This window comes from Gymnogyps californianus, chromosome 1 (genome assembly GCF_018139145.2).
Source record: "Gymnogyps californianus isolate 813 chromosome 1, ASM1813914v2, whole genome shotgun sequence".
Lineage (NCBI taxonomy): Eukaryota > Metazoa > Chordata > Aves > Accipitriformes > Cathartidae > Gymnogyps > Gymnogyps californianus.
This window is the reverse complement of record NC_059471.1, coordinates 32,178,741-32,198,595: the sequence shown is the minus strand read 5'-3', so window position 1 is coordinate 32,198,595 and position 19,855 is coordinate 32,178,741. Positions and strand designations below refer to the sequence as shown.

Here is a 19,855-nt window from a genome sequence, read left to right as displayed (position 1 = left end):
GTGAGCATACATACATAATAATATTTATATTGAGTCAGCTGGGGCACATGTCATAGCATTTATCTTGGCTTTAGAAAGAAAATGATATCTGATCTGGCATGAAGTCCGCTGCAGAAAATTACCACTTTGAAAACTGTGGAAAAAAATATATATCAATAGATTGTGCCAATTCATGGCTTTCTGTTGTGCATTTGTGGCATTTTTGACGCAGTGTTAGGACTTTATGGAAACCTGGACTGACATTGGAGGACATCTAGATTTTCTAGCTATTCCACAGTACTTCATGGGGTGCTGTGAGACTAAAGAAAAGTGCTAAGCACCAGTACCAAGATGTTTTGTGGGTTTTTTTGAAGAATGGGTAAATGCAAGGTTAGTGTTAAATTCATTTGAGCTTTAGGAAGTTAACGGGTTGCTGTTTGTCAGCAAGTTCCTGGAACAGGTTCTTCGCCTCCTCAGCTGTGCAGTGAAACTTGGCTTAGTTTTATTCTATGCAAGACAAAAATCAGACTACAAAGTGCCTCTTTGCTGCTTGAAACAGAAAATGCCACAGGCATAGCTTAGTATGTTTCTCTTTCTCACTGGCTGTGTCTCACACCATTTTTCTATGTGGGCACAGATGTTTTCAGTAGCTGTGGATTGTGTGAGCCAGAATAAACTTTGCTCTACCAGTAAAGAACATAGCTGCAAAATTAAAGAATGTAGATTTGTCCTGATGTGTCATGAGCATATGAAGAAAAAAGATATAAAATTCCTGTTTCAGAATACTTCTTTAGCATGTGGCATTGGAACAGTATATGATTTTTCCTTTAGCAAGTCACTGTTTTGCTAGACACTGAGACTACTGTAGGTCTTTAAGATGATGTTCTCCTAGCGACTGCTGCATCCTTATTAGAAAGAAAGGGTTTATAGGAAGAGTAGCTTTTATTAGACTGCTTTCAGCTATTTCTTTTTGAAAAAAATCTGTAATTTCCATATCACTTGAACATCTTACAGTTAAACAGTCAGATGTGAGATTGTCCTTATTGCCTCAGGTCCGTATTCCGTCTCTTGGTGTGCCACAGTACTTCTGCATCTAATAGCTTCTATGTAGGGGTGAAATTGCTCCAATCTCACGTTTGTTGTACTAATGTGTCACGTGCAGTCTTTATAAAAAGCCATCATAGAAAAGACAGTCGTAATTGCTGAATGGTGGGGAAAAAAACTGTGATCTGCAAATCTATGTGATCTGCAAAACATTGCACTCTGCGCTTATAACTGATTGAGCTGGCTTCTTGCAAGGAAAGGTAGACATGGCTAGAACTGATGCCATGCGGTGGAGCAGAGAAGGTAGAGAAGTTCCGTGTTCCTCTGGGGCTAAATTGGGAAGCTTGAAGTGCCTCACCAGGGCTGGATGCACGGATGTACGGGCTGAGCTGGGAGCTCCTCCCTGGGACAGGGCAGTGGCAGCCACCAGCACAGGCCACCTTTTGAAGTCCTGGGGAACTGTGCACTCATACAGGTGTTCAGATTTATAGGTGTTTATCAGCGATAGCACCGTATATCAAAACAAACACTTAACCATTTGATTTCACAGAATAAATGTTGTTTGTCATCTTTAAGCTTGCCTGGTCTTTAAGGAGAACCGGGGTGACTCTGCTGAGCACTGGACACGTTCTCCTGGCACTACTGTCTCCAGAAAAAAGAAGTGCTGTTGCTGCTGCACACAGGCGTGCATGCATTGTCATGTCTGGGACACATCTGGGAGTCTGAGGAGCGTGGGCGTGTGGCACAGCGGCAGCAGCAAGGCGTTGAGGCTGGCCATGAAAGTGCCGGCTGTTGGGGTCTAGTTTACCTGGCAGTAGCTAGCTGGTACTTTTTTGGCCAGAGAGTGGAGAGGCAGGCTGTGATTTCAGCTAACACTACATTGATGGGAAAAGAGGAGAAACAGGTCTGCTTGCAAAGCCAGCTTCCAGCTTGTTGGTTGGTTATGTAGGTGCCTTTACTGTCTATCGTGAGCCCAGGTCACCCGATGCTGCAGATACCAAAACCTCTGTAACTGGAGGAAATTGTGTGTAGGTGAGTCAGCATCCCTGGAGCAGCTTTTATTCCTTGGTTATACTGGGTTAAGCAGGGCTGCTTGTTCCTGTCCCTGCACTGACCTCTGCTTTGTGCAGCCGTTTGGGGAAATGGGTTGGGGAGCTGGTTTGGTTGTTCTACCCGCTAAATACAAAATCAGCACAGCTAAAACATAGAAGTCCCCCACGCCTCCCAGCCAGATCAGTCTGCTCTTTCTATATACTGACCAGCTGTACAAAGACTTTTCCCAATACAGTGGAGGGGTGGGAATGAGTGATGGGAAGCAGATCTGCCATGGGTAGTTCTGCTGTTGGAGAAGTGGACATCTGGTAGGGAGTAGGGCTGTGGTTTGCTGTTCAATGTGTCTGAGGTTCCCAAACTAAGCCTTCCCTTCATAGCACCTTTTGGTCTCTGAGTTGTAATTGCCTAACTTCTCATCATTGTGGTTGTTTGGTTGGTTTTTTTTTCCCCAGAGAGATGATAATTTCTAATGAATATTATTCTCTTTGCTCTCCCTAACAGAATACATATATATAACAGCTTGAGAAGTGGGCCCATGTGAACCTCATGAGGTTCAACCAGGCCAAGTGCAAGGTCCTGCACCTGGGTCGGGGCAACCCCTGTTATCAATACAGGCTGGGGGATAAAGGGATTGAGAGCAGCCCTGCCGAGAAGGACTTGGGGATACTGGTGGATGAAAAGCTGGACATGAGCCAGCAATGTGTGCTCGCAGCCCAGAAAGCCAACCATATCCTGGGCTGCATCAAAAGCAGCATGGCCAGCAGGTCGAGGGAGGTGATTCTGCCCCTCTACTCTGCTCTTGTGAGACCCCACCTGGAGTACTGTGTCCAGCTCTGGAATCCTCAGTACAGGAAAGACATGGAGCTGTTGGAGCGGGTCCAGGGGAGGGCCACAAAAATGATCAGAGTGAAGGAACACCTCTCCTATGAAGAAAGGCTGAGAGAGTTGGGGTTGTTCAACCTGGAGAAGAGAAAGGTCCAGGCAGACCTGATTGCGGCCTTTCAGTACTTAAAGGGGGCTTATAAGAAAGATGGGGACAGACTTTTTAGTAGGGCCTGTAACAATAGGACAAGGAGTAATGGTTTTAAACTAAAGGAGGGTAGATTCAGACTAGATACAAGGAAGATGTTTTACGATGAGGGTGGTGAGACACTGGCACAGGTTGCCCAGAGAAGTTGTGGATGCCCCATCATTGGAAGTGTTCAAGGCCAGGTTGGATGGGGCTTTGAGCAACTTGATCTAGTGAAAGATGTCCCTGCCCATGGCAGGGGGGTTGGACTAGATGACCTTTAAAGGTCCCTTCCAACCCAAACCATTCTATGATTCTATATTGTCTACAGTCTCTAGCTCGTACTGTATTCCAAAGTGGTCAGGGTAAAAGCATTTAAGGTATATACACATACACAATTTTATATAGAATTTTAAAATCTGCTTTTCTTGAAATCTGTCTTCTTTTCTTAGGTCCCCAAATACTTGTCACAACAGTGGAATAAAGCTTCAGGAAGAGGTGAAGTGGGAAAACTAAGGATTGCCAAGTAAGCCTTTACTGTACCTTTATCGGTTGCAATTCTTAGACAAAGTTACCTGCAGTAAAGTAGATTATGTTGCACTTCTTATAATACATAATCCTGTTTCTTGCAAACACTGTGCATATTTCTCTGATACCTGAATGGTACTTGCTTGTATAGTGATCATGAATATAAATTATATGAAATTATACTGGGGAGTGGCTGTATTCTATTACATGATGTTTGATTTCTTAAACCCAAGAAATATGCACATTTAACTGGAGAATGTTCTTTAACTTACATGTGCTATTTTGCTGCTTCTGTTCTCACCTGCTGACTTTTCCCATTTATTCTTGGGCATCAGCATAACAAAATTTGAGCCGCTCAGGAGTGAAGATGAGTAACAAAATTAGAATTTAAATTTGCTTTTTTATCAGGGAAGCTAAACTTGTGGAATTAGATTATGGAAACTAAAACATTAAATATTTTCTTTTGCAGAAATCAAGGAAGAACAGAAGTAAGTAATTACTAAATACAAATGCTGTGAATGCGTTATATTTTGAATTCTAAAAATTGTTTAGAACATGCTGGTTTCTAATGTCACATGTTTTTTGTTACACCTGTAACGAAGCATTGTACCACAGAACCAGGAGGAGAGAATTCTGTTCATAGCTCTGCATGGGATTTACTGTGGGACTTTCATCAGGTCTCTGTTCCCTAAGTTTACCCATCTGTAAGCAGCAATTGTAGTAGCAACCTTCTCTCTAAATATCTTGAGATGTGTTAGTGCAGAAGGCTATCTGAGAACTAAGGAGGATGATGATAAAGCAAAAGAAGTTGGAAGGTTGCAATTTCAGAAAGTATTCTGTCTCATATTTGGAATTTGGTCCTACTAAATATAAAGTAACTTGAAGGTTTTTCTGCATGCAAAGGTAACTGCTTTTACTAGCAGCCTCAGTGAATGATAGTAACTTACTGCATCTTTTACAGGAGATAAGAGAAGTTGCATTAGTTAGAATTACTTCAAATACCACATAGGTCTGTCACTGACTTGGAAGAAACTGAACAAAAAAATGGCAGGGAAGCAAGCCGCATTTGCCTTTTGATAACCTGGCAAAACTCCTTTTAGAGTAAGTGGAGAGAGTTCTGCTGGAGGTGTGGATGTTTCATTGGACTCCTCTAGGCTGGAATACGAGCCAACCTCCCTAATTTTGTGAGCTCCACACCAAAATCTTGATATTGATGAGAGCCACAAAGCTCATTTTGCGGTCCGTGTAGAGCCCAGCATTGAGGAACCCCATGAGAACGGGTGGCTTCTCAGGGATCCTGTTGCTGCACGGCAGAATGAGCCTAAGCAGGACGTACAGGAAAAGCACGCGGTGCCAGTCTGAAATATCCCTCTTCAGGTTTCCTGCTGTGTCCTGTGGTTAGGGATTCTGGTTAGCCAGTCCCCCCAGTACCTCCTCAGCTCCTGTATTGGGAATACAATGTAAACATAGCAAAGGAGCCGTATTTGAACCTCTCTTGGGCTGCATGCAATTCAGGAGTCCCCGGGCTAATAACACTTGTGGTACATTAGCACTTTTTCTGGAAGTCGGCTGGCTGTGTGAAACATTTTAAAGCACTCATACTGAACAATGTCTGAAAACCTCTTATGCCTTACATTTTAATAAGTAAAATCAAATTGTTCTCTGACTTCAGGAGGAAGTAATTTACAATTTTTTAAAAGATGAGTAAATTTTATTAAGTACATGACAGCTTTGAATTCTGTATTTCAACCAGAGATCAATACAGTAAGACTCTTATCCCACTCTTTATGTTTTTGAAATGGAAATGTGCTATACTACTTGTGTTTTCTCTATTTTTGTTTTCCCATAACTCGTAAAGCTGTGTAATTGAGTCTGTTTAGTAACACTGTGGTAATTGTGACTGTTAGGTGTCATTTACTTTGAACGAAGAGCTTGCAAGCATCAATGATATTGGAGGAAAACCTGCTTCAGTCAGTGCACCAAGGGAACATCCATTTCTTTTGCAAAGTGTGGGAGGACAGACCTTAACAGTGTTCACAGAAAGTTCAGTAGGTAAGTTAGAATTAAAGTTACTTGTTACAATTCCAGTATACATGATTTCAATAAACTGAATGCTGTAAAGGCCAGAAGACTCAGAAGTCAGATTTTGGCTCTGTTTTGTTGTTATCTGCATACATAACACTGTTGTGCTTTTTTTGTGTCTGTGTCTTTTCTTCATATGATTGAGCAACTAATTTAAGTTCTCCACATAGGGTTATCATGTACATTTCAGCTGTGGGTCTGCTGAAGAGAACAGAGGGAGCGTGGAGTGCAGTACCTTGTATATTCCCCTTAAGGCTTTTCACTGGAAAAAATGTTTTTGTGTTCCCATGTACTTTTGGGATCAACTAATTTTTTTTTTTCCCTCCTTGAATTTGTCTCTGCTGTGAATATAGTTTTATAAGAATGCTGATTCTTCCTCTGTCCAGTTGAACAGATACATTTTAGCAATAAACACATCTGTTCACCACATTTTCTTGAAGTATATATATGGTTTAAGTGTATTAAAGCTTAATAAGGTCATAATACCAAACAGTGCAGCAGTAAGGTTATAATTTTTCTCACTGGATTTCAGCTGTTTGGCCTACCTTAAGTTCAGCTCAGTAGCTGTATGGGTGATTAGGATATTCAAGATCATACGTCCTAAATTGCATGTTAGACTTCAGGGACATGGTAGTGTTACACTGTACATAAGTTCAGCAGACTGCCTTGCATGTAAGTCCCGTGTGCTGTCAGGTTTTCTACTGAAATTACATGGTCATGTTCTGGATGATAGAGAGAGAAGGAAGGTGTCTGCAGTGTGTATCTCGGTGTCTGCAGAAGGTGTCTCAGTTTCAGGCACTTAGGTTTTGGTGTCCCCAGAAGACAAATAATAGTAATATTTTTTGATACCTTTGCCTTCTGTGGTGCAGAAAACTACAGCGTGACCAGCTTCTGATGTTTTGATGTTCATAGGCTGGCAAGTAATTGCTGTGATGGCAGTGTGATGCTTTATCAAATAAATGAGGGAGGGAGAATCGTAGCTCACAGGACAGAGTTAGAATACTTGGTAAGTTTGACCACCTCCTTTTTAAAATCTATTTTAAAGGTTTAATGGCTGAGCATTGAGATATTAAGGTACAAGTAGCCTGGCTGTCTCAGTTGTGTTTAGAAATACAAACTCTTACGCTACAGCCAGCCACTTTTCATTTGTTATCCCTTTCTCTGAAACTAATGTAATCGTGTTATTGGTTTTTCACTTTTTAAAAAAAATTGTATTTTCGTGTGTGTGACTTGCAACACTTTTTAAAAATACTGGGTTTTATAATTCATAGATTACAAACGTGGAAAGAGATAGGGAGCAAGTTTTCAAGAATGTTGCAAGCATTTTAGTAGTACCTCATCCTTTTTCGTTTCTCTGTGCCCCAACCTCAGAATGCTTGACAAAAGAGAGGGATTTCAGGTGTGAAGATGTGTTTAGAGTATACATTCAGTGACTTTTGCATGTTTGCTGCAAATCCCATGGGATTTTGCTTTCCAAGACACCTTTTGATACAAATACTGCTTCAAAAACCTCTAACAGTAACTTAAGCTGCAGTGAGTGCAGAAGCTTAACTTGAATGTGGAGTATTTGTCATCAGTTAGAATGAAAGTCATTAGAATGTGATCGCTAGAAGATGCCCATTTGTTTCTGTTTTACCATCTGTAATACCGGTGTCTTGAAACCTTTATGTACTGAGAAGCTGTCCAATTTTTATTTAATCAATTAAAAATTTTGCATTTCTTAGCAACTAGAAAATGTTATTCAAGGACCATGGATCTATTGAGTAGAAGTTTTTATATTAATCAGGAGCAAAGGGTAGTTAGTGAAATGAGAAATGTTTGGAATGAAGCACTGCATAAGCATAGACCCTGTCAAAATTGTTTTTGCTTGAGATTAGCAAGCATATCATGCAGTCAGTGAGTTTTCATGAAATGTGCTTAAATGCAAAATGGCTAAAATGTGTTGCTGTTGTGTTAAATCTGGCGTTGGCAGTACAATCAAAAATAAACTTTAATGTGCTTTTCTTGCATGACTTTTTTTGGTTGTGAAGATGCATGTGACACAAATATTCCAAATTCCAGTCAGATTTCTTACAGATACCATGTTCCTGCAGCCACACTCTTGTGTTTAAATGTGTATTGCCAATATGTTTTGAGCTCCATGGCCAATTTCAGCAAATTTCGTAGTGAATTATGGCTAATGTGAAAACAGGTGTCTGAAGAGCGGAACGAAACTATATGGATATCCCAACTGAAAGAAAGGCTGCTACCCTATTTGATGCCAGAAAGTCCACGTGGAAAAAACCACTATAATTATATCAACCATGGAAAAAGACCCAAAAAACCCGTACACATCTTTGCACATCAGTCAATCCGCAGTAAGAGACAGTCATAGGAAATCAAAATTCATTCATTCTTATGTTCACAGACCAGTATTTGTCTTCAAATCATAATTAGCATATTTTTGTGAAAAACGTTGGTGATCTTGTTCCTTTTTCTTTTGCGAAGTGCACCATGTAACAGAATCAGTATGCCAATTTGAACCGTGGGCCAAAGATTAAGCTGGTACGGAACTGCAGATGGCATTGCTAATGTTGCATCTGGAAGGATGCATTTGAGGAATTATGCAAATGAAATATGGATAAAAAAGTGCTTCGTGCACTATTGCTCTCAGTCAGTACCCTTCTTGAGGACTAAACTTACCTAATATGGAGCAAATGGCATAAAACAGTTTGGTTTCTTTTGTAAAGGGTGCATTTTTTTGGTTGTGGGTTTGGGGGGTGGGTTTCTGCTTTTTTGGAGCACATTAAAAGCCCTAAGATCTATTCTGTGTGCTGTCCTCTAATCCTGGGATCCTTATGTTGTAGTGACCATCTTTTTGACGGTCTTTCAGAAAATGAATGAGGGATGACAAAGCTGCCTCTGAAATATTTTATAATCTTGGAAGATGCTGCAGGGAGTTTACATATTCTGGGTAATTCAGCACTTCACATTGACTCGTCAGGTCACTTAGAGCAAGCAAAAGAAATCAAATTTGACACGTAGTTTAATATTTTCTGCATGATGTAATTTCTAGACTACTGAATGGTTTTTCTGTGTTTTTTGTTTTGTCTTAACTGAACTTGCTTCTAATACCTGTTGTAGTTGGAAGAAATCCTTTAGTTCTTACATTGTAAACCTCTGCATCTCTGCTGGTCCTGTATTAGTTAATGGACAGCAGTAGGCTCTTCTGAGGTGCCATTTGTGATGTCCAAAGTCTAATGAATTGCGGTTTCTTGGTCTTCTGCAGTGTGTGTACTAGATGTGAGCTAATATAAAGCTGGATAAAGTGGATCCCATCCCAGATACTATTAAAAATCTGGTCTATGCTGGCTTTCACACATGGTGCACCTTCTGTTTAGACTAACTCTGGGGTTTCTCCTGTTTCTTTTCTTTTCCTATTTCTGTATTTTGAAATAGCTCTAATGAATAATGCAGAATAGTACAATGTACTCCGAAAGTAGCAGTTGCAAAATATCTCCCTACTTCCATTGCAAGGCTGTTTGCACATGTGAGACATTGCGTTGTCTTCATCACTGGGCAAATCACTAAGACCTGCGGTGGTGTTCCTGAACATCAGTTTAGCAAAGCTGGCGGGAAGTGTGGCTTCTGTGATGACTGCAGAGGGATCCAAAGCACAGTTGTCTCTTGCTGTCTAGGTCTTGCTGTCTAGGCTGGTTTCAGTATTATTTCTGCATTAAATATGAACTACATTCTGTTCCATAAACATCACCATATGTACATCAACAGTTGCTATGCAACAATGCTATTTGTGCTTCCAGTCATTTTATCTTATCTTTGTCATCAGCTATCATAGCTGTAATTTTTTGGGCGGGAGGAAAGGAGAGCATATATTTCAATGTGTTGTATTGAACAAAATAAATTTTTCTTATGCGTGTATAGCTAAGAACTATCTAGGGGCAAGTCATGGGTTTGATGTAGGGTGTGTTTGGTTAAAATTGTTTTTTTCTGAGCTTCCTACTGGCAGACACCCTGGCATAAGGAAGTGCTATAATTTGACAGTTTCTTTCTTGGTTGAAGGAATGGGAATGTGCTTTTGTTAAACATCTGACAGCAAACTTTTCTGATTGTGATTATAAATTAATTCCCTTACTGCTTTAATTGCCTGTTGCTTAATTTTTCTGCCAGCAGGTAGTTTAGGATTGCTGGCTCTAAATATAAATAAAAAATGCAGCTATGTTATAGGTAATGATAAAAGTTTCTTACTGAGCTAGTTCTTGGAAAAATGTGCTACTAATGTGACTTGGGAAAACACAGACCTTGGCAGGCAATTGCATCCCTAACTGTAAAGGACTGATGGGTGGAGAGGAAGATTTTACACTGTAGGCACAAATAAAGTATAAGATATTTCTGTAAAGTTGGGTGAGATGACTCATTTTATTGAAATTTTGAATATATCTTCACAACTCCCCCTTCATAAGTGGGATTGCCTTAATGCCTATTTTAGTGACTTTAAATTCCTTCATGCTTGTTCCATCTTACTGAAAGTAAAAAGTGTTTAGAGAATTCCATTGACAGAATGACTACCAGACCTTTGTTTCTGAGCAGCATTCATGCATGGATTGTTTCACTATTTCATGCTTCACAGAAGATTGCTGGCTCTTAACATTGCATTCTTCTCCAGTTTTCTGAGTCTTCTTTCAGAATCTCAATTCATGAAATTAATTTTTTTTTTGTATTAATGTTCAATAATACATGTAACTCTGCCTATGTACCTTAGAACAGCTCCTTTATTCCCACACCCCTTGAATATTCTCCCCTTGTTCTGAGTTGGGTTTTTTTTCCTTCATACAGCTTCTCATATATGAAAGGACCTTTTTTGCGTTTGTACGTGAATCACGCCTACTATATAACTTACAATGCGTGATTGTATTCCAGTGAAAATGAATATTCAGAGGTTTGTATTCTGTATTTTGTATATTTGTATTTTGAAATATCAGATATATCCAGCCATTTAAAGAAATGTAAAGGGAAGAAACACTAGTGAAAATCCTGGAAAGAAGTTTCTTTCTTTCATTTAAGCAGTTACTCCTATAATTACATTTAATTATTTCAATACATTAAAATACATAGTGCTCAGAATCTTGATGCCTTGTGATACTACTTCTAATCTTATTAGATGAATGTTTGACTTCTCAAATTTTTCATCAAACTCTTTATTTAGGAAATAAACGCACTCCCTCATCGTTCTGCCGTCTTAGCTCTGCCTGCTGAGGAGTTTTGACGTATACCTGTCTACTTTAACAGTACTTTCCAATTGTCTCTATTTGTTCAGGCTGTCACTTAACCACACATTCCAGTCTCCAAAATGCTTTGGGGTCTTACTTAATGCTTCTTTGTTCCTTTATGTACTTCAGTCTTTTATGAACTGTTAGCAGAAGAGGAAAACCTATCAGCAGCCTCACGAGCCAAAGAAATAGAAGCAACTGCAGCCTTTCAGATCTCTTGCATTTATGCACATTTCCAAATATTTGTGAGGATCATAAAGAAGATGCAACCCATGATCAGAAAAGCAGAATATGTGACTCAAGCTAGTCTAATTACAGACAGCATTTTGATGGGTCAAGATTTCATATGTATTATTGTGACATACGGTCCATTTAGAAAACAACTGTGACTGCTTACATCATCTCTCTTCTCCATCTCTAAAAAATGGAAATTATATTTATTTACTTCATATGAGTGTTGCAAGGATTAACAAATTACTGTAAAGTGGGTTCAGCTGGCTGGCAGGGGTAAGCTAATTTTCTTTTCATTTTTGTTATTAAAACTATAGACTGTTAATTCCTGTACCAATTTAAACAATCGAGGACACAATGCACAAAATATATGGTATGTTAGAATGGACTCAGTGTGATGGGAATAGAATTGGCTTTCTGCCTACTTCATTGACTTAAAATTTCTTTGCTTTTTTTCAGTATCACTGATGTGGGGCTTTGAGCAACCTGGTCTAGTGGAAGGTGTCCCTGCCCATGGCAAGGGGCTTGGAACTAGATGATCTTTAAGGTCCCTTCCAACCCAAACCATTCTATGATTGTATGTATGTGTAAAAAAACAACCCCCACCACCCCACCCCCCCGCCAAAAAAACCCCCAACAACAAAAAAACCCCAACCAACCAGCCCCAACCTGTTGACATTTATCTGTGAATCTTGCATGTTGTGGAGGAGGCTGAGCAGCTGTGGTCTGCATTGATAAAATATATTAAGTAGACATAGTACAACTTCCTTTACCTTCTTCATGATATTAGTACTGAGAAGATTTTTAAAGCAGAGACTTGTGACCGAATCGTAACAAAAACAAATTGTCTAATGATGAGAAAAAAACCCACCACTTTTTTGCAAGGCTTGAATTTCATCTGGTTTTTCTGTCTCTGCTGTTGAGGGCAGATTCTGTTGATACATACAAGCAAACACACACGCTCGCCTTGTAGGCATGATGCACATCTATTGTTTTTTGAATCAGAGATGCTATTAACAGTTTCGAAGTGTGATGTCTTATGCCGTAGTTTTGGCTAGGTAGCTAGTCTTTCATTGAAACAGAGTTAAAAAAAAACAGCTTTAAATCCAGCTGCTTCTTACATCTCAGTCCAGGCAGGGATTGATATCTTAGTATGTTTGCATGTTCTTCATTACCTCCTCTTTGCTTCTTGTGTGTGTACTGAATGTTTCCTTAATTAAGTTACAGCTGAGTTAGGATATTGGTTGGGTAATAACATTGTGCTGTATATGTGCTAAATACACACAAAAAATAATGTCAATGAGAAAATACATGTTTTTCTGCAAACAGGCTGTCCTGCATGTATATCTGAAAGTTGGCAGGGATCTTAACTCGCTTTGTGAATACTCATGGGTGGGAAGAGGCCATATAATGATGTTTTCTTGTTGAGAAAGTAGAAATGGCAGAAATGATCAAACTAACTGAACTCAAAAATTACTCTCTGAGTTAGAGCAGTAATTCACTTTTGCCTGTAAGTAAATAGTCTGTAATGATAGCTGTGACATGTCTGAGTTGAAAGCTAAGGACAAGTATATTTTACCATTTTTAACTGTATTTTAGATAAGCGAAAATGTTCTTTTTATTCTCTACCTTAGAAGATGCGTAAAAATGAGAAATATAGGAAGAGCAGTCAAATTTCAGGTTGACACATATATGTAGGGGTTTAATTTCATAGGACTTGGTAAGTGTTAGAACTCAGTTTACCAAAATACATCCGCCGGCTGCCATTTCTTGAAATGTGGGATTGGAATTTCATGCAGAAAGCTGTTTCTGAATCTGACTCTGCCATTCACCCGAGTGATAATTTTTTTGGCAAGTCACTTTGCAACACTTGTGTCTAGGTTTTTCCTTCATACATACTTTGTTTCTCTGCTCTGTGGAACAGGAGACATTTCTGATTGGGTGTATTTTTTGTACCTAACAAGTTGGGCTATCGTACCATTTGAGGGCCAATGATCAGAAAGGGAAAAGATTGAAGAAATAGATTCTTGCGTGATCTGCAGAAAGGGTAGAGAAGAGCTTGATCAAGTTAAAAAAATTTACCTAATGCCAATTAAGAGCATTCTTTTGCAGAACCTTGATATTTTTTTTAAAATACACAAAAATAATATTCATTTGTCTAGAGTGACCAGTGAGATAAATGCATACTATTCATTGCTTAAGCATAATCCTACTACTGATTTTGTATAAATGTGTAACTTCATTCTTGCAGAGCTCAATCAGAGGTGTAATGAAGTTCTCTCATTTAAGTTGTGAGTTTGGGCACTAAAGGAGATTTTTTTTTTTTTTTGTTGCTCCCTGTGGCAAATTATTCTTCAGAAAGTAAATTTATAAACATTAATCAAACCCGGTGATTGTGATTTCATCGTAATTTATCATTCTTTGCTTTGCAACCCGCTTTTTAGATATAATTTCAAATAATCAACACAGAAACATTACGTTTCCTTTTTTGTTCATTTGTTTTTTTTTCCAGAAAGCCAACCAGAAGAAAAATCTGAAAGCAGCAGCGCTGGTGAGTATGGACACTTTCTTTGCAACACTTAAGAAATTACTTATGACTTCAGCTTTTCAGTGTTACTGTTCAAGAAATTGGTAGGAAAAAAAATAGGAGTATTTTTTGGTTATATTTCTAGGGTAGAATATCATAAAATTGAAAAATGACTTCATAAACTGATTATCTGCTGTGACCAAAAGCTTAAATTATTAATATTTTTTATTCTTTGGAATGTTGGTTTAGATTTATTTTTTGTTATTTCTCAACTCTTTTTTTGGGTTCATTGCCTGTATTTTTTAGTTTGAATTCTTTCCTCTTGATTGGAAAGTTTGTAGCAAATTTCCAGATCTTTTGTTATTTGATTTTAATTGCATAGACTAAGCAGTCAGAAAAATAGTGTTCTAGTATTGTACTTTATTCAGTTTTTCTAATGGAAAAAAAATCTTGTGAAAGATTTATAAATTCTTTGGAAACAGTCAAAAATGGTTAGTTCACTGATATTACCTACCAGTTGCATATTAGTCAGTCCAACGATGTCTTAAGTACAGTTAAAAATTCTAAGGGTGCTTCTCAAACTGCAATTGCTGTAGTAAAAGTGGAGCAGTTAAAAATTCTAAGGGTGCTTCTCAAACTGCAATTGCTGTAGTAAAAGTGGAGCAGTTAAAAATTCTAAGGGTGCTTCTCAAACTGCAATTGCTATAGTAAAAGTGGGGTTTTTACACAGTTCAGAGTAGTAAATAAAAGTATTGCCCTTCGATTGGTATTTTTCTGTGAAATGGGCAACATGCTTATATCAGATAGGATATCAGCCTTAGGAATCTAAAGATTTTATTTCAGGTCTGAGCTAGTCTGTGCAGGCTTCCTTTACAGCCGCTGAAGGAGACAGTTCCAGAAAGTCTTATTCTAACATCGGTATGGGCAAGAGAATTCCCCAGCAGCTCGAGCAGAGCTCTCTTGAGGCTCTGTGTTCCTAGCTTGCTCGCTTCTCTTCTGCTAAATCCTTTGGGCTTACATTACTGAAATTCCCAGACAGGTACATAACAACATGAGAATCTTACAGTGTCAAGTATCATTTAATAAAAATCCCCTTTTCTGCTTTTATTAAAGAGGTGTTTCAAAAATATCATTAATGCACTAGCGCAAATAAGTGCCAATGTTAGCAAGAACCTGTGAACCTGGGAAACTAGACACAGCTAATACAAAATATATAGACAAATCTCAGTTTTGTTAGTAGAAGGATTACCTCTGGTGCACACAGATTAAATAGTACTGGGACTGGGCTGGCACTTGTAAATGGTAATGGCAAAGAGAGCAGATGGCCTGGAAAGAGTCTCACGCCCCTGCCTTTCTTAAAAAGCAATTCCTAAACATAAGACTAGTGCTAGTGGGGTTTCAAAATGTCTTCTTGAAAGTAATTTTTTTGGACACTTTAACGTGGAGATGTCTGTTTTTTCTAATATTTGACTTTTATTTGAATTGCATTTCAGCATCAAATGTTGTCAAAAGTGTATACTTTGTGTCTGGCTAGGAGTCGGGTTTGGGTTTTTGTTTTTTGTAGGAGGGAATTCTTTGTAATACTGAGATGCTTTTTATTACACTGGCTTAAGCATGTCAAAAGACTAGTGTTAGAAATGTTATAGTCTGTAGACTTGTACTGAATCCAAGGTGTGTTTTATAGCTTGCAATTTTTCTCACTTGTTAAAACCTGTTCACTCTGATTATATCTTAATTGTGATGCGATTTTAAGGTTATGAAGGGCTACTTTCCAGAGATTAGTATTTTATACCACTTGAAAACTGAGACTTAACTGCTGTGGGATGTCACATGTAAAGCAGATCTTGAGAGTTTAACTGCTAAAATGAATCAGAATTTTGATACTTGCATTGCATTTTTCTGATGTTCTTTAGTTTTAGGGATGCACCCTTGGTTTTGCTTGGCTTTTGGGTTTTTTATTCTGTTTCGATTTGCGTTTGAATGGTTGAATTGTCTGCTCTTCACTCTTGGTGTCTCCTCCTTGTTCTGCGAATATTGTGTAAGATAGCCACGTGTTTAGTTGTTTGTATTTTTGCTTCTGTCAGAAGAATGAATTACTGTGTGCTGTGGGCTGTTTAAATACACTGACAAGATGAGTGCTAAACCCATTTGATGGAATCAAGCTGGTTGTGGATTCGGTTTCTGAGTGATGGTAGTTGGTTACACTGGGACATCTAAAGGAGGACTCTCAGCCATCAGTTGCACTTATTTGCTTATTCACTTTTTTCTCAAAAAGATACCTCCCCAAAATACTTCTTCCAGCCTTTAATGATTCACAGCTCAGAGAGATCCAGAGCCAGGGGTGATGGTGTTTTATTTAACAGGCCCTCATGGATTTTCCTTCTATGAAGTATCCCTGTTGGTTGAGCCCATGTAAACCTTTAGTATCCTTAATATCTTGAATGATGCTACGGTTACAGTCAAAATATTCAGGAGTCAAGACATACGTGAAACAAGTTTACCTAAACTAAATTTGAGCTCCTTTTGCATATTATCATTTTAGATCACTTTTTCCATACAGAAATCCTATTTGATTAGTGCTTGTGATAAACAGTGCTTGGTGATTCAACCAATGTTGTTTAGTGCCTGAAGGCTGGTTTATGTTAAATGTGAAAGGAGTGTAGCAAATTACACATTCAGCTAAAGGAAAAGAGAAATTAGAATTGGCTTTGCTGGTTCCTATATGATGATGAGCAAGCGATTTAAACCCAAATATGTGTATGTCACTCCAGTTTGCTTATGGCTTTGCTTGCACCTACCTATAAGTGCTGTCAGTGGTGACAGAAGCTGTGAAAATCAAGCATTTGTGCCAGTTAAAGTGTGACCTGCTCCCCACCCCCCCCAAATAAAAATACGCAGAAGCTGCTGCCCTGAGCCTGTGTAGTGTGTTGAGAATGATATGGTAAAGAAACGCATTCTCATGTAAGAGCAAATGTAATTGGGTACTGTCCTTGTGGAAGGGCATTAAATGAAAGTTGCATGGGCAGCAATTGATTATAATGTTGCCTAAGCTTTGAGAATGTAGTTTTGAAAGCATAGTATTGCTTTTGCAGGGGGGAAGGTGAGGTGGGGTGGGTGTATCAGCTCTGTACGCAAACTACAGATGCACCTTGGTCTTCAAGAATGTGTACCTCAAGGAGAGTTATGTGCAACCCACTAGTTGAAATTCCTGAACCTTCTTCAAGCCAATTGAACTCCTGTTGTATCCAAATTTCATCTCTTAAAGTCTTTAATGTAAGTTTATCGCAAATAGCAGCCTTCAGTACTTAACATGCTTTAGAACAAGGTGTTAGTCATCTCTTTTCCCTAAACGTGCCAGTGAGTAGTACAAATGCCTTCTAGTGAAGGGAGAGGCACCATTGGGACCATTTCTGATTTGACTTTGGTTAAAAGGAATAAATTGTCTGAGCTGCTGCAGACAATATGGTGTGAACCTAGTATTAAAATTTTGCCAATTGTGAATGTACATGTTTGGCTGCAGACACAAGTATACACCACTTTAATTGTCTGTAGATCACACTTGTTTCATTTTTTGATGTTGCAATAAAAAAATTTCAGGTGTTGATTATACATGTGTTGAAATACTTGAAATTCAGTGTAAGCACTTTGATAAACACTGAACTGCATGTGGTAAAATCAGCAATTTTTTGTTAAAGGCACAGAGTTCTTACATTATGACACAGGACTGTATAAAGCTGCTAAATGCATGTTTGATTTCATCCTCTTTAAAGCGGTTAACATATATTAATTGCACTTCAAAAGTGAAATTAACTGAAAAATGATCATCAGGAGGAATAAAACAGTAATTCTTAATTTAAATACTAGCTTGAAACTCAGTGTTGAAGATAACTTAGTTATGGAATCTTCCATTTTCAAGCCACAGAAACAGTTTTTGTCCTGGAAATAAAACTGGTTTTGTTGGCAGATAAATGCAACAGAACTTAAAAAACAAGCTTCCCAGTAGTTTTCTGGGAGCCATAATCAGTAATTAGACTCCATTTGTAGCTGTTAAAACACACAGAGGAGCAACAATTCCTGCTTTAAGGTATATGTAGTCAAAGTCTATCATACTGGTTATAATAAATATTGTGGAAAAACAGGGAAGGTGCACTGGTAAAACAGGAAGAAGGATATGGATGTAATGTAGGTCAACACTAACTGGAGTTAAATGTTTTAAGAACTTGCATAAATGGCCTTAGTGTCCTTAGGGTCTGGCTATTTATTTAGTATACTGTATGAATATTCTAACATTTATGTTTGCCTGAGCAGCACTGATGTATTTGTTGTCGTGCAGTCTCTATCCTGAGAAGAGAACCCGATACAGAACAGTGGGGTTAATCCCACAAGCCTATTCTGTCCTTCAGTGATGTCCGTGTGCAGCTTGTCGAAGTACTGCACTAAGCAGAAGCATGTTTTTGGCTCGTATCAGAGTTCTTGGTCTTCCCTTCTGACTCTTGAGAAATCCCAGGAATTTCAGCAGTGCCTGGCATCGCAGATTGTGACTCCACAAATTGTGTTTGTCTTCTGTGAGGAATTTTGCTGATTATTGCAGTTCACCCACCTACCAGCACGATCACATTTGATGGGTTGAGACCTTTGCAGTATTGCAAATTAGAGCCTTGAATGATGGATCAAAGGGGCAGAGGGAGATCAAATGCTTGCTGCCTTGGCCAGTACAAGACTGGCATGTAGCAGATGTAAAGCTAACAGGAGGCAGTTTCAAAGTAAATAAAAAGAGGTGGTTCTGTACTCAGAATGTAATTGAGCTATTGAATTTTTTGCCAGAAGATGTGGATGTGAAGGTGGTATTTGCTAAAGGCTTATATGACCTTAGAGGACACCAAAGAGGTATGTGAAAGGAAATCTACCAAAGGGTACTAAGATTGAGAGGACATCTGATTTAAGAGACCCCAAGCCACAAAAGCCTGGTGGACACTTCTCTAAGAAGAGAGTTAACTCTGTCCCAGCTGAAACCAGGACACATACCTAGTAGGAGAATCATATGTGGCTGCTCTGTTCTTAGGCTTCTTCATGGATATCTGCTTTTAGCCTTTGCTGGAGTCATGATGCCGAGCAAAGGAGACCTTTAGTCTGATCCAGTACTGTTACTCTCCGGCTCTGCTTTTTTTTTTTTCCTTTTTTTTTCCCCAGTTCTGTACTGTTGTTACACAGCTTGCATCAGGGGTAGTTGAAGTGTCGTCTTTTTAACCATGGAATTAACTTGTGAGGGGGAAGGCAATGAAGGCAAAGGCAAGAGCAGCTCTTCTAAGGTTCTGTGTAGTCGTTTACCTCTGCCTTTGCTAACAGCAGCTGCAAGAGCACTGGAGGCTGCAGCACAGTAGGACCTGAGCTTTCTGTATGCTTGAGTCTGGAAACAGTCTAGCAGAGCTCATTTGGTGCTCTTCCTGAGCTATACGGCTTTTCCAGCCCCAGCATCTTGCCAACAGCTGTGGTGACACAGGAGCAGGAACAGCGCGTAGCTGTGCTACAGCATATTGTCTTACTCGTGCAGGTTGTCTTAGGGATTTCTGCACTGTACCGTGTGGGCAAACCCTAAAATCATCATCTGTGGATGGCAGAAAAGTCTTACAGAGGTAAGATGGTAAAAGTCTTTTACCATCATATGAGAAGGCATAAAATAGCCTACACGTTAGATTTCTGCCCTGTTGGGAAAGAACATTATTTGCTGTTCATTCTAGAAAATGTGTTGGAAATATCACAAGACCTGGCAATGCTGCAGGCCTTAGATAAAGTTAGTATGGATAAGACTCCTAACCTGAGAGTACCTTTTTCTCTGTTTAGCTGATTCTTATCAGCCTGGCTTGCAGGACCTTTAATTTGTCTCCTCTGAGATTACCAGTTTCAGCATTGAGAAAATGTACTGCTTTATCCCTAATACTTGCCAAAGGCTTTATTTAAGTAGTAGAGAGGCAATAAATGACTGGGTTTGGTGTTACAGTTGCTTATTCTGTTTACGTTTTTTGATGCTTAGCCTGTTCATTGCTAGTTTGTTTGCTTAATTTTTTCTTCCTAATTGAGAGAGTCTGTACCAACCTCTGACCTGTTCTTTTTTTTCTTCATCTGTTCACTATGGTA

At 38.9% G+C, this 19,855-nt stretch overlaps 1 protein-coding gene across 2 annotated transcripts in view; it reads left to right on the top strand.

Annotated features, from left to right (window-relative positions):
- Window positions 1–19,855, top strand: part of GTF2F2 (general transcription factor IIF subunit 2) — a 91,324-nt gene that overhangs the window by 4,167 nt on the left and 67,302 nt on the right. The window contains exons 2-5 of one of the 2 annotated variants that reach the window (XM_050912920.1): window positions 3,538–3,611; window positions 4,083–4,101; window positions 5,521–5,665; window positions 13,706–13,744. In XM_050912920.1, the coding sequence (XP_050768877.1) occupies window positions 3,538–3,611; window positions 4,083–4,101; window positions 5,521–5,665; window positions 13,706–13,744 (277 nt within the window). The remainder of the gene's footprint in view (window positions 1–3,537; window positions 3,612–4,082; window positions 4,102–5,520; window positions 5,666–13,705; window positions 13,745–19,855) is intronic. The other variant, XM_050912929.1, reaches the window with a different exon arrangement.